A 16384-nucleotide genomic window follows, 5' to 3' on the forward strand; every position below is an offset into this window, starting at 1 on the left:
AGTACTGGTTATAAATAAAAGTTATAAATAGAAGTAAATCCCAGATCTATATAACTTTCTGAAACCATCTGATTTGAAAAGAAAATATTTTCGCTCGATGCCCCTTTTAGTGAAACCCTGCTGCAGATTGTGACCCTATTGGGGTGTGGGTGAGGTGGACCAGGCCCGCCGGGTGATGTGCACCACTCGAATATACATTGGGGTGCTGCTTTTTTCATCCACAAAACAGGGACCAGAGCCGACTACAATGCAGCCATAGTGCCCCCAACCCACTGACAGCCACACCGGCCACAGACTGACACTGTGCGCTGCCCCCTGGAGGACGCACCAGGCGGATTTGTCATTCAGGACAATAGAAAAGCTGGGTGACGGCCCCTGTGGGATCTCTTAGGTTGGTCATATTACAGGACTGACCAGTCGGTTTGATAACAGAAGAGGACGACTCTTTGAGATGAAAAGTTGTCCCCCCCCCCCTCGCTTTTTTTTTATTGTAAATCTGAATTTTATTAGAATTTTGAACACATAGATTCGGGTTACATACACCGGGGACAACCTTGTCGTTCCCCTTTAAGTCTGGTCCGGTGCCAGCCGCTGCTGTCAGTCACAGATAATCTGGCCAGTGGATGGCTGAGGGATTGCGGGACGCTGGAATGTGTTTACCATGCCCATTGTTTGTTTCCTCCCCAGGATTGCCATGTTTGTAGAAGCCTCTCGGTGGCGCCTCCCAGAGTACACAGGTGACCTGGCGTCTGCTGTTACAGCAAATAGTTACCTGGCCGTCCTGGGTTGTAATCCGGGCTCATTGCTGAGGGGGAAATGCTATAGAGAGTGACATAGGGGGGGGGTGTACTCAGAATCAGAACTACAACTCCCAGCATGCCCTGACAGATAGCCATGTGTATTAGAGCTCCTTTCCCTAATCTCTGGCCTCCAGCTGTGCAAAACTACAACTCCCAGCATGCCCTGAGAACCTTCAGCAGCATTCCTAGCTGTAACCTATGACACACAGAGATAAGGCTATGGTCACTGGTTTGTGAAATGTTTTGCCACTTGCTAATATACTGTAGTGGTTCAATCCTATACACCTCAGCTGCTGCAGAACCTCATCATACACCTCAGCTGCTGCAGAACCTCATCATACACCTCAGCTGCTGCAGAACCTCATCATACACCTCAGCTGCTGCAGAACCTCATCATACTACACCTCAGCTGCTGCAGAACCTCATCATACTACACCTCAGCTGCTGCAGAACCTCATCATCATACACCTCAGCTGCTGCAGAACCTCATCATACTACACCTCAGCTGCTGCAGAACCTCATCATCATACACCTCAGCTGCTGCAGAACCTCATCATACTGCACCTCAGCTGCTACAGAACCTCATACTACACCTCAGCTGCTGCAGAACCTCATCATACTGCACCTCAGCTGCTGCAGAACCTCATAATACACCTCAGCTGCTGCAGAACCTCATCATACTACACCTCAGCTGCTGCAGAACCTCATACTACACCTCAGCTGCTGCAGAACCTCATCATACTACACCTCAGCTGCTGCAGAACCTCATCATACTACAGCTCAGCTGCTGCAGAACCTCATCATACTACACCTCAGCTGGTGCAGAACCTCATCATCATATACCTCAGCTGCTGCAGAACCTCATCATACTACACCTCAGCTGCTGCAGAACTTTATCATACTACACCTCAGCTGCTGCAGAACCTCATCATACTACACCTCAGCTGCTGCAGAACCTCATCATACTACACCTCAGCTGCTGCAGAACCTCATCATACTACACCTCAGCTGCTGCAGAACCTCATCATACTACACCTCAGCTGCTGCAGAACCTCATCATCATACACCTCAGCTGCTGCAGAACATCATCATACTACACCTCAGCTGCTGCAGAACATCATCATACTGGACCTCAGCTGCTGCAGAACTTTATCATACTACACCTCAGCTGCTGCAGAACCTCATCATACTACACCTCAGCTGCTGCAGAACCTCATCATACTGCACCTCAGCTGCTGCAGAACCTCATCATACCGCACCTCAGCTGCTGCAGAACATCATCATACTGCACCTCAGCTGCTGCAGAACATCATCATACTACACCTCAGCTGCTGCAGAACCTCATACTACACCTCAGCTGCTGCAGAACCTCATCATACTTCACCTCAGCTGCTGCAGAACCTCATCATACTGCACCTCAGCTGCTGCAGAACATCATCATACTACACCTCAGCTGCTGCAGAACATCATCATACTACACCTCAGCTGCTGCAGAACATCATCATACTACACCTCAGCTGCTGCAGAACCTCATCATACTACACCTCAGCTGCTGCAGAACCTTATCCTACACCTCAGCTGCTGCAGAACCTCATCATACTACACCTCAGCTGCTGCAGAACCTCATCATACACCATAGTTTTTGCAGTAAGAGACAGTAAGTGAGTCGGTGGGTTGTGAGGGACGCGTTGCGCTGCAGCTTGCTGGTACCCGGGCGGCGGCGGCTTCTGATTTGGCGGCTTTTATCTGTCTCCTGATTGAGATAACATCCTGGATGAGGCGGCTTTCTCCTCAGTCTCTGTAGCCTGGAAAAAAAAACAACTACCTTTGATTTTTCCCACTTTGAGAGAGTTCAAACCCGATTGTGTGAGCGCTGGCATCAAAGGCGCGAGCTGGCACCTGCCGCATTGTAACACGCCACTAGAAAGCCCAAAGCTGCGAGAAGAAAGCAACGTATCGCCATCAAGAAGCCAAAGCTGAGCGTCAGATGTGTTCATGCTGTAGTACAACGCCTCTGAGGCTGCAGGACGCCCGCGCTTCACTGACAAATCGCTGGCGGCTGATAGAGGAGGCATCTGCATGGCCAATGCCAGGGTCCAGGGCTGGTGGGTGAGGGCGCCGCCTCTGGTCAACCAGGGGAAAGCTCAGGCTAGAATGTCACTCAGCTTCACTTTACGGCAGCACTCCCCAACCTGCGGCCCTCCAGCTGGTGCACAACTACAACTCCCAGCATGCCCTGACAGACGCCCCCCCCCCCCCCCCCAACAGCAGCACACTCCAACCTGCATCCCTCCAGCTGGTGCACAACTACAACTCCCAGCATGCCCTGACAGACCCCCCCCCCCCCTCCCAACAGCAGCACTCTCCAACCTGCGGCCCTCCAGCTGGTGCACAACTACAACTCCCAGCATGCCCTGACAGACGCCCCCCCCCCAACAGCAGCACTCTCCAACCTGGGTCCCTCCAGCTGGTGCACAACTACAACTCCCAGCATGCCCTGACAGACGCCCCCCAACAGCAGCACTCTCCAACCTGCGTCCCTCCAGCTGGTGCACAACTACAACTCCCAGCATGCTTTGACAGAATTCTGTCTAGGTGGGAGCAATGCCTAGTAGAGCCATAAGAGAAACAGATCACTGATCTCAGGGAGACCAGCCAAAGATAACACTGTCTATGGTGGTTTTGGTGGTTTCCCTACAGGAGCCGCCCCTTGGCTGGGTCCTTCCTGGAGGGATATCTGGCTGGTCCTGTGTTTCGAGACTCTTCAGTGAGGCTCCACGGCTCTTCTTTTGCATATTCACCTAGGATTTCACTGCATTGAGCACTTTCACTATTGTCGGTGCTGCTCTGGATGTGACTGGAGTGTAAGGTATGATGTCCTGAGAGCTCACAGTAAACCCTCAGGATTGTCTGTGCTGCTCTGGATGTGACTGGAGTGTAAGGTATGATGTCCTGAGAGCTCACAGTAAACCCTCAGGATTGTCTGTGCTGCTCTGGATGTGACTGGAGTGTAAGGTATGATGTCCTGAGAGCTCACAGTAAAGCAGCAGGATTGTCGGTGCTGCTCTGGATGTGGCGAGTGTAAGGTATGATGTCCTGAGAGCTCACAGTAAACCCTCAGGATTGTCGGTGCTGCTCTGGATGTGACTGTAGTGTAAGGTATGATGTCCTGAGAGCTCACAGTAAACCCTCAGGATTGTTGGTGCTGCTCTGGATGTGACTGAAGTTTAAGGTATGATGTCCTGAGAGCTCACAGTAAACCCTCAGGATTGTTGATGCTGCTCTGGATGTGACTGGAGTGTAATGTATGATGTCCTGAGAGCTCACAGTAAAGCAGCAGGATTGTCGGTGCTGCTCTGGATGTGACTGGAGTGTAAGGTATGATGTCCTGAGAGCTCACAGTAAACCCTCAGAATTGTCGGTGCTGCTCTGGATGTGACGAGTGTAAGGTATGATGTCCTGAGAGCTCACAGTAAAGCAGCAGGATTGTATGTGCTGCTCTGGATGTGACTGGAGCATAAGACTTGTTTCCAGATCTCTTAATGGAAAACTTCCTCATCATATATGTAGACATAACGTTTAAAAGTTTAAAGATTATGACAAAACCCCTTAGTATTCCTGACAAGGACCTCATCCTCACTGCATCCATCCATCTGCAGGCCGCGGTGACAACCACACACATTAACACAGGTCAAGGGTTGTCACAGCCACACCCCCTTATTAAGGGACTGTGTAGACTGCTGCCCACCATAGGAGACACATCGCAGCGGAGGATGATGGGAGTGCCTTCCTTATTGTAGTCTCCTCTATCCCACTGTCATCCTCTGCTCTGTCTCTCGTGTTGTGTTTGCTGCCTTCATCTGAGTTGCCGCAGAGTTTACCCCTCATTATCTGTAATCCTGTAAGTCAGTAACCTGAGGATCCAGGCAGCGGAGGAGCTGAGGGCCCGGGCAGGGAGCGGGGCCCCATCACTCCTGACATAAAGCCATCATTACCGACACCACCAAGAGGACGGGGAGATCACAGCATTAAACATTCAGGACCCCAATACACCCCATCACTACACCATCACTATAATATACAACCCCGTCACTACACTATACACCCCGTCATTACACACACCATCACTATAATATACACCCTGCCACTACACTATACAGCCCATCATTACACCATATCACTACACTATACACACCATCACTATAATATACACCACATAACTGCACTCTACACCCCGTCACTGCGCCATCACTGCACTCTACACCCCGTCACTGCGCCATCACTGCACTCTACACCCCGTCACTGCGCCATCACTGCACTCTACACCCCGTCACTGCGCCATCACTGCACTCTACACCCCGTCACTGCGCCATCACTGCACTCTACACCCCGTCACTGCGCCATCACTGCACTCTACACCCCGTCACTGCGCCATCACTGCACTCTACACCCCGTCACTGCGCCATCACTGCACTCTACACCCCGTCACTGCGCCATCACTGCACTCTACACCCCGTCACTGCGCCATCACTGCACTCTACACCCCGTCACTGCGCCATCACTGCACTCTACACCCCGTCACTGCGCCATCACTGCACTCTACACCCCGTCACTGCGCCATCACTGCACTCTACACCCCGTCACTGCGCCATCACTGCACTCTACACCCCGTCACTGCGCCATCACTGCACTCTACACCCCGTCACTGCGCCATCACTGCACTCTACACCCCGTCACTGCGCCATCACTGCACTCTACACCCCGTCACTGCGCCATCACTGCACTCTACACCCCGTCACTGCGCCATCACTGCACTCTACACCCCGTCACTGCGCCATCACTGCACTCTACACCCCGTCACTGCGCCATCACTGCACTCTACACCCCGTCACTGCGCCATCACTGCACTCTACACCCCGTCACTGCGCCATCACTGCACTCTACACCCCGTCACTGCGCCATCACTGCACTCTACACCCCGTCACTGCGCCATCACTGCACTCTACACCCCGTCACTGCGCCATCACTGCACTCTACACCCCGTCACTGCGCCATCACTGCACTCTACACCCCGTCACTGCGCCATCACTGCACTCTACACCCCGTCACTGCGCCATCACTGCACTCTACACCCCGTCACTGCGCCATCACTGCACTCTACACCCCGTCACTACACCATACGCCCCATCACTACACCATACACACCATTGCTGCACCATACGCCCCATCACTGCTCTATACACCCTGTCACTACACCATCACTGCACTTTACACCCCGTCACTACACCATACGCCCCATCACTACACCATACGCCCCATCACTACACCATACGCCCCATCACTACACCATCACTGCACTATACACCCCGTCACTACACCATACGCCCCATCACTACACCATACACACCATTGCTGCACCATACGCCCCATCACTGCTCTATACACCCTGTCACTACACCATCACTGCACTTTACACCCCGTCACTACACCATACGCCCCATCACTACACCATACACACCATCACTGCACTCTACGCCCCGTCACTGCACCATACGCCCCGTCACTGCACCATACGCCCCATCACTACACCATACGCCCCATCACTACACCATACGCCCCATCACTACACCATCACTGCACTATACACCCCGTCACTACACCATACGCCCCATCACTACACCATACACACCATTGCTGCACCATACGCCCCATCACTGCACTATACACCCCGTCACTACACCATCACTGCACTTTACACCCCGTCACTACACCATACGCCCCATCACTACACCATACGCCCCATCACTGCACTATACACCCCGTCACTGCACTATACACCCCGTCACTACACCATCACTGCACTATACACCCCGTCACTACACCATACACACCATTGCTGCACCATACGCCCCATCACTGCACTCTACACCCCGTCACTACACCATCACTGCACTATACACCCCGTCACTACACCATACACACCATTGCTACACCATACACCCCGTCACTGCACTATACACCCCGTCACTACACCATACGCCCCATCACTGCACTATACACCCCGTCACTACACCATACGCCCCGTCACTACACCATACACACCATTGCTACACCATACGCCCCATCACTGCACTCTACACCCCGTCACTACACTATCCTCCATGATAATAATACAAGAATACTGTGTAAGGGGTAGAGGAGGCCATTGTACATCTATCACACATGTACACCACATCCTCCATGATAATAATAAGGGGTTAAGCTGCTGCAAGTGAGCGCTGTGCTGTGATTGGTTGCTGGGGGCAACAAGGACAGTTTTTCTGTCAGACAGCTGTGATAGATGAGGTTGTGTGTACAGGGCAGGAGGGGGAGGAGCCAGATACGTCACTGTTGTCTCCTAGCAACAAGCCAAACAATCACACAAGTCTCCACACACACATCCAGGGAGCCCGAGAGCTCAGCATCACCACAACTCCCAGCAGCCGGGGCCCCGGGGCAAGAAATACCGACAGCAGGTGAGAGGAGACACCTGCATCACCTGAGGGGGACACAGCTACAGGCGGCAGCATAATCACCTATGGGGGGGGCTCATATCCTATACAGGGGGCACCATGTCACCTATGGGGGGGCTCATATCCCATACAGGGGGCACCATGTCACCTATGGGGGCTCATATATCATACAGGGGGGGCACCATATCACCTATGGGGGGGGGGGCTCATATCCCATACAGGGGGCACCATGTCACCTATGGGGGGGGGGCTCATATCCCATACAGGGGGCACCATATCACCTATGGGGGGGCTCATATCCTATACAGGGGGCACCATGTCACCTACCAGGGCTCATATCCTATACAGGGGGCACCATATCACCTATGGGGGGGGGGGGCTCATATCCTATACAGGGGGCATCATATCACCTATGGGGGGGGGGGGGCTCATATCCTATACAGGGGGCACCATATCACTTATGGGGGGGCTCATATCCTATACAGGGGGAACCATATCACCTATGGGGGGGGGGCTCATATCCTATACAGGGGGCACCATATCACCTATGGGGGCTCATATCCCATACAGGGGGCACCATATCACCTATGGGGGCTCATATCCCATACAGGGGACACCATGTCACCTACCAGGGCTCATATCCTATACAGGGGGCACCATATCACCTACCAGGGCTCATATCCCATACAGGGGGCACCATATCACCTATGGGGGGGCTCATATCCCATACAGGGGGCACCATATCACCTATGGGGGGGGGGCTCATATCCTATACAGGGGGCACCATATCACCTACCAGGGCTCATATCCCATACAGGGGGCACCATATCACCTATGGGGGGGGCTCATATCCCATACAGGGGGCACCATATCACCTATGGGGGGGGGGCTCATATCCTATACAGGGGGCATCATATCACCTATGGGGGGGGGCTCATATCCTATACAGGGGGCACCATATCACTTATGGGGGGGCTCATATCCTATACAGGGGGCATCATATCACCTATGGGGGGGCTCATATACTATACAGGGGGCACCATATCACCTACCAGTGCTCATATCCTATACAGGGGGCATCATATCACCTATGGGGGGGGGGCGCTCATATCCCATACAGGGGGCATCATATCACCTATGGGGGGGGGGGGGGCTCATATCCTATACAGGGGGCACCATATCACCTACCAGTGCTCATATCCTATACAGGGGGCACCATATCACCTATGGGGGGGGGGGGGGGTTCATATCCAATACAGGGGGCACCATATCACCTATGGGGGGGCTCATATCCTATACAGGGGGCACCATATCACCTATGGGGGGGGGCTCATATCCCATACAGGGGGGCACCATATCACCTACCAGGGCTCATATCCTATACAGGGGGCACCATATCACCTATGGGGGGGGGGGGGGGGGTTCATATCCCATACAGGGGGCACCATATCACCTATGGGGGGGCTCATATCCTATACAGGGGGCACCATATCACCTATGGGGGGGGGCTCATATCCCATACAGGGGGCACCATATCACCTATGGGGGGGGGGGCTCATATCCCATACAGGGGGCACCATATCACCTATGGGGGGGGGCTCATATCCCATACAGGGGGCACCATATCACCTATGGGGGGGTGCTCATATCCCATACAGGGGGCAGCATAATCACCTATGGGGGGGTTCATATCCTATACAGGGGGCACCATATCACCGACCGGGGCTCATATCCTATACAGGGGGCACCATGTCACCTATGGGGGGGGCTCATATCCTATACAGGGGGCACCATATCCTATACAGGGGGCACCATATCACCTATGGGGGGGATCATATCCTATACAGGGGGCACCATATCACCTATGGGGGGGGCTCATATCCCATACAGGGGGCACCATATCACCTATGGGGGGGGGCTCATATCCCATACAGGGGAGCACCATATCACCTATTGGGGGTTCATATCCTATACAGGGGGCACCATATCACCTATGGGGGCTCATATCCTATACAGGGGGCACCATATCACCTATGGGGGCTCATATCCCATACAGGGGGCACCATATCACCTATGGGGGGGGCTCATATCCCATACAGGGGGCACCATATCACCTATGGGGGGGCTCATATCCCATACAGGGGGGCACCATATCACCTATGGGGGGGGGAGCTCATATCCTATACAGGGGGCACCATATCACCTATGGGGGGCTCATATCCTATACAGGGGGCACCATATCACCTATGGGGGGGCTCATATCCTATACAGGGGGCACCATATCACCTATGGGGGGGCTCATATCCTATACAGGGGGCACCATATCACCTATGGGGGGGCTCATATCCTATACAGGGGGCACCATATCACCTATGGGGGGGCTCATATCCTATACAGGGGGCACCATATCACCTATGGGGGGGCTCATATCCTATACAGGGGGCACCATATCACCTATGGGGGGGCTCATATCCTATACAGGGGGCACCATATCACCTATGGGGGGGGGGCTCATATCCTATACAGGGGGCACCATATCACCTATGGGGGGGGCTCATATCCTATACAGGGGGCACCATATCACCTACCGGGGCTCATATCCTGTACAGGGGGCACCATATCACCTATGGGGGGGCTCATATCCCATACAGGGGGCACCATATCACCTATGGGGGGGCTCATATCCTATACAGGGGGGGCACCATATCACCTATGGGGGGGGCTCATATCCTATACAGGGGGGGCACCATATCACCTATGGGGGGGCTCAGATCCCATACAGGGGGGGCACCATATCACCTATGGGGGGGGGCTCATATCCTATACACGGGGCACCATATCACCTATGGGGGGGCTCATATCCTATACAGGGGGCACCATATCACCTATGGGGGGCTCATATCCCATACAGGGGGGCACCATATCACCTATGGGGGGGGCTCATATCCCATACAGGGGCCACCATAGCACCTATAGGGGGGTTCATATCCTATACAGGGGGCACCATATCACCTATTGGGGGTTCATATCCCATACAGGGGGGGCACCATATCACCTATGGGGGGGGGATCATATCCCATACAGGGGGCACCATATCACCTATGGGGGGGATCATATCCCATATGCTGCCTGTTTTTAGACACACAGAATATGACCCCACATGTGCCAATGCAACAGTCTAATGACCCTATACAGGGGGCACCATATCACCTATGGGGGGGCTCATATCCTATACAGGGGGCACCATATCACCTATGGGGGGGCTCATATCCTATACAGGGGGCACCATATCACCTATGGGGGGGCTCATATCCTATACAGGGGGCACCATATCACCTATGGGGGGGCTCATATCCTATACAGGGGGCACCATATCACCTATGGGGGGGCTCATATCCTATACAGGGGGCACCATATCACCTATGGGGGGGCTCATATCCTATACAGGGGGCACCATATCACCTATGGGGGGGGGGCTCATATCCTATACAGGGGGCACCATATCACCTATGGGGGGGGCTCATATCCTATACAGGGGGCACCATATCACCTACCGGGGCTCATATCCTGTACAGGGGGCACCATATCACCTATGGGGGGGCTCATATCCCATACAGGGGGCACCATATCACCTATGGGGGGGCTCATATCCTATACAGGGGGGGCACCATATCACCTATGGGGGGGGCTCATATCCTATACAGGGGGGGCACCATATCACCTATGGGGGGGCTCATATCCCATACAGGGGGGGCACCATATCACCTATTGGGGGGGGCTCATATCCTATACACGGGGCACCATATCACCTATGGGGGGGCTCATATCCTATACAGGGGGCACCATATCACCTATGGGGGGCTCATATCCCATACAGGGGGGCACCATATCACCTATGGGGGGGGCTCATATCCCATACAGGGGCCACCATATCACCTATAGGGGGGTTCATATCCTATACAGGGGGCACCATATCACCTATTGGGGGTTCATATCCCATACAGGGGGGGCACCATATCACCTATGGGGGGGGGATCATATCCCATACAGGGGGCACCATATCACCTATGGGGGGGATCATATCCCATATGCTGCCTGTTTTTAGACACACAGAATATGACCCCACATGTGCCAATGCAACAGTCTAATGACCCATACTAATAGCATTGTAGATCTCTACGATACTTACAGGTTGGGTACAGTGATCCTGGAATTGCCGCCATATTACAGGCACATCACCCCGGCCTGGCATCAGTCTCTGTAGGGAAAAGTTCGGGACTCAGCATGTCAGTTTCTTGTCATTTTCTCATCCCCAGGGTCCTAGAAATGGATTTTACAATGACCGATGCCAAGCAGACCCTCAAGGCTTTGGAGCAACAGTGTAAACTCCTGAGACAGCAACAAGTGACGTTCATCACCGCTCTGGAGCGCACACGGGAACACGCGCACGACCGGATCAAACCTGTGCACAACCTAGCGCAGGTAACAGCGTCTTATAGGTCTTCATGTACTGCTAGCGTATCACCTGTATCCTCTGCCATCTAAAATCCCAGCACTAGGTGGCGCTCTAAAGCACTGTGCTGCATGTAGCCAAGTACTGAAGAGTGCTCCAGGTGGCCCAGCATGGTACTGCAAATGAAATTTATCCATAAGGCTACATTCACGTTTCATAGTTCTGTCTGCAATTTAGGGCCCATTAATTTCAATTGGGCCCTTCACACTATCCGTATATTTACAGATCCACAATTGCCAGAAATTACTGACAAGCTCTAATACAATTGCTACACGGATCGTCCCATAAAAGCCTATGGGAGTGTCCCGAATTTTTGCGGATCTGTGATTTTCACGGAACATATTATTTTCTTTGCCGATTGCAGATAAAGATGCGGATAAGTGCAGACATTATATATGGTCCTGAAAAACTACTGAACGTGTGAATGTAGCCCAAGGCGGTGTTCACACCTGGCATTTTTCTTGCACTTCAAAATACAGATATAGGGTTGGGTTTTTATAGAAGGAAATCTAACAAATAGGCTAATTATCAATAATGTAGCAATTTCTTTTCTAATCTGTATTGTAGGTGCAAAACTACTTGGACAATCACTGTCACAACAGCACAGACAAGAGGGTCCTTACCCTGTTCCTTGATGTCTGCAACAACCTGGGAGATTTCTGTGTCAAGCTGGATGCCATGCACTGTGAGAGCAGGTCAGCAGGGGGCATCATTGAGGAAACTATGACCCTGCTCAGTCCAACCAATGAACTGTCCGGTCTTAGAGCCAAGTAAGTTATAGATATGGTAATAGAATTCTCATAAGAGTAACAGATTATGGGTAACTTTACACACTGTATTGCAGCAGATTTGGTCTAAATAACTGAACACAGCATCAAATCTGCTGCTGATCCTGTACGTGTGAATGCACCCTAAATAGGGGATTCCACTCAAACATAACTTTTGATATGTTGCTGCCCATGGTGAGACTAACAATTCCTTCCATACTTGTTATGTATTCAGTCTCCTTCCCCCAATTCTCAGCTGCTGCTTTCTGCTAGACACAAAAATCTGTGTGTGCGCTTTTCTCTCTGTTTCCCCCTCCCTTCTGAGATGGCTGATATAAACAAATCCCTGGCAGGATGTATCATTGTAGCTTCTTTTTAATTCCGGGAGGGTAAACCACAGTTAGTTCTTTAGCAACTTGACCTCAGAATAACCCTCCCAGCAATACAGAGAAGCTACAGTGTTGCAGATACAGCCAGGCAGGGGCTTGTTTACATCAGCTGTCTCAGAAGGGAGGGGGAGACAGAGATAAGGGCTTACACACTGATTTCTGTGTCTTCAGCAGAAAGAAGCAGTTGAGAACTGGGGGAAGGAGACTGAATACATAACAAGTATGGAAGGAATTGTTAGTCTCAACATGGGCAGCAACATATCAAAAGTGATGTTTGAGTGGAATACATATACACACTATTTTTTCCCTCTATAGCCTGAGCCCTTTGCTTTCTCCCCAGATATCCTCACGATGTTGTTAACCACCTCAGCTGTGATGAAGCCAGGAACTTTTACGGTGGGATTGTCAGCCTGGTTCCCATTGTTCTGGACAACATTAAAGAAGCCGTAGCCAGGATGGAGAAACTACAGCCCCAGCATGCGGGGGGTAGCAGCGGCAGACCAGGGCCCGGTCAGAGCAGCAGACAGCAGGGAGGGGGCAGCCTCTCACACAGCACCGGGGCTCAGACCAACCTCACTCAGGCTGATTCCTCCTTCCAGACATCAAACAAAAAGAAATACAATGGGGAGACCTCCAAACCAGCATGGAGGCCAGCAGGACGCCTCTACACCACATAAACGTCTGTAGTCTCTGACCCTCCCCTATGTACGGTAATAAACCCCCCCGCACTGAGATCATCAAACAGTCCTTCCTATACAAAGAGCTCACCATTATTCCATAGCGAAGTATTCTGTATAAATCTTATATAGTATATCGATATAACCCACATTATATACATATAAAGTTGTGTGATATTCTAGGCGTATAACATTATACAGGACAAGCTGGCCATACACACCCCAGAACATATCTTCATCATGGTGGCAGCTGTGATCCCAATTGCTCCTTATGGTAAGAAAATAGTTGCAGGCGATCACAATAATTCCGACCTTACCGCATTAGGACGGCGGTTTTCGGTCAGTTTCAGACAAGTGTTATGTGGCCACAAGTCCTGGCCTGGTAAGGGTAATAAAACCTGAACTAAAACGATAGGGCTCTATAATGCTTAAAGTGAATGTCCCATCAGGTACATTTGCTTTATGTTCTGCACATGGATAGAACGGCTATGGGTTGCCGGTGGCTCTGTGTTTTTTTTTTATTTTTTTTTTTTAAAACCGCGGCCCAGTTACCGTGTACAGCGCAGTTGTATTCACAGGCACCGCTCGAGGCTGAAGCACTGGAGACAGGCCATCTGCTCCCACTGGGAGGAAACCCCTGCCCCTCTCTGATGCGGCTCCATTAGAATCAATGAAACCGCATCCTAGAGGGGCGGGGGTTCCCTCCCAGTGGCGGGCAGGCCGGTCCGCCTCCAGTGCTTCAGCCTCAGCCAGTGGTTAAGAATAGATGGGAACTGGGCTGTGGTTCTATCCATGGGCAAAACCTAAAGCAAATGTACCTGATAGTACATGCACTTTACGATTATGAGACTCGCAGTTGGGCCAGGAACGGCCGTTTGGTGCCAATGATTTAATGCATTCCTGGAAAAGCTGGGTGATAACTCTTACAGGAGCGGTCTTATGAAGATACTTAACAACCATCTCTCCTGACCCCCCCCCCCCCCCATAAATACTCCGCTCAGCAGAGTGGGTATGTACGCGCATGTCCAAATCCAAATCTTCCCGAGATTACAGTGACAGCAGCTGACTCTCCCCCAACAGCAGATGTACGGGCAAATCCGCCAAGCCCATAAAAAGGGGTAGTTCAGCAAAAAAAAAAGAAAATTTATATCAACTGGTGCCAGAGATATGTAATTTACTTCTATTCTAAAAAAATCTCCAGTCTTCCAATACTTAAGTGTTATGGTGAGAAAACAATACCCAACACCCAGCTTTCCTACAACTCTGATGGTAAATCAGCCCCCAGGTATATAGTGATATAGAGGTATGTATATCTACCAGTCATAGCAGTAGAGAAGCTGTGAGTGTGTCATCCACCTGAGGAGCTGTATAAGAGGTCACTCAGCTTTCCCATAACCAGAGGTACCCCTGATCCCCCCCCCCCCCACCATCAGATATGTATGACTTATTATACAGATCTCCACACTGCTGCGGTCAGCTTCACTATTCCTGCTGCTTTGTAATCAATTTTATATTTACTTAAAATCTTATTTTTGTTAAAAAAAAATTGGTGCTAATTTGTTTTTCTATTAAAATATAAAAACATTTCAGCTGGTAATTGAGGTCAACATCACATCCACATACACATGTACAGTATATGGTGTTTACTGCTGTCCATCCTGCAGCACAACTACAACCTTAATCATCACCCTTAATCATCACCAGCAACCAGGACATGCTGGGAGTTGTAGTACAGGTCACATTGTTCAACTTTAAGTTGTAATTTGTCACAAAGCAGAGGAATGAGCAGGAGATTCCATTAGTCTGGCATCCGATGGTCCAGCAGGAATGATCAGGAAGTCCTAATACCCCAGCATTAAGCAATGTGACTGCAGTGATGTGAGTGAGGGTTACATTCATTGGTGCACAGATCTATCTTACCTCCATCTAACAGGCAATATCATCATCCCTCTCCTTGCAGTTCAGAATGGGTTTGGTCTTTGCGAACCTTCCAGTCACCTTATTCTCCACCCTATCCTGGGTTATGCTAGGGCAGCATTGAACTTCAGCCAGGAGTCAAATGTCGTGACTCGGGGTTCGGACGAATGTTGCCAAACCGAACTTCTGGCAAGGTTGTTTAATCGTTGTGGTCTCAATAAGAGGATGGGGGTCATAAGTTCTGGCGGGGTGACGTTAGCTAAGGCTTACTTAGTGCAGTATTCCTAACCTGTGCGTGTCCAGCTGCTGCTAGACACGCAGGAGGAACAATTCCACTGAGAGTATGTAATCCTATTGAAACTGACAGGAGGAGAATCGCAGCGGATTTCACTGAGGACTCACAGCGTGAAATCCGCTGCAATTCCATTACCTTAAACAGTTAAATGCCATCATAATAAATCATGCCAAGGGGTCTGGGTCACAGACCACTGACCGTGCGTGGTCTGGTTTTTGTGGACGTGTGAATGGGCCCCTAAACTAGAAAATACTGTGATTGCTGGGGCCCTTGCAAAAACACTATTTCAGCTGGGTCATATTTCTGCCTATTTAACATCCAAAATACATCCCAAATTATATGGCCAAAAAACAGGGTAATGACAAGAGTAAAAAAAATAATAATAATAATAATTTAGAGAGCAATTGGAGTATGCAAAGTCTGATCGTTCGGCATTTGAATACCGGTGGCTGAAGTTGGATGCAGCCCTAGGGATACGGCCTATGGCTGTATCCATGTTTTCCCAGACACCCTA

General features: G+C 51.1%; 1 protein-coding gene across 1 annotated transcript; it reads left to right on the top strand.

Annotated features, from left to right (window-relative positions):
• The first annotated feature begins 7151 nt into the window (after positions 1–7151).
• On the top strand, positions 7152–13723 carry SPACA9 (sperm acrosome associated 9). The gene is made up of 4 exons (XM_069986174.1): positions 7152–7315; positions 11629–11794; positions 12393–12595; positions 13322–13723. Exons 2-4 carry the CDS (start codon positions 11639–11641, stop codon positions 13656–13658), a joined length of 696 nt encoding a protein of 231 aa, XP_069842275.1. The 5' UTR covers positions 7152–7315; positions 11629–11638; the 3' UTR covers positions 13659–13723.
• The last annotated feature ends 2661 nt before the right edge of the window (positions 13724–16384 follow it).

Source organism: Dendropsophus ebraccatus, chromosome 10 (assembly GCF_027789765.1).
Source record: "Dendropsophus ebraccatus isolate aDenEbr1 chromosome 10, aDenEbr1.pat, whole genome shotgun sequence".
Lineage (NCBI taxonomy): Eukaryota > Metazoa > Chordata > Amphibia > Anura > Hylidae > Dendropsophus > Dendropsophus ebraccatus.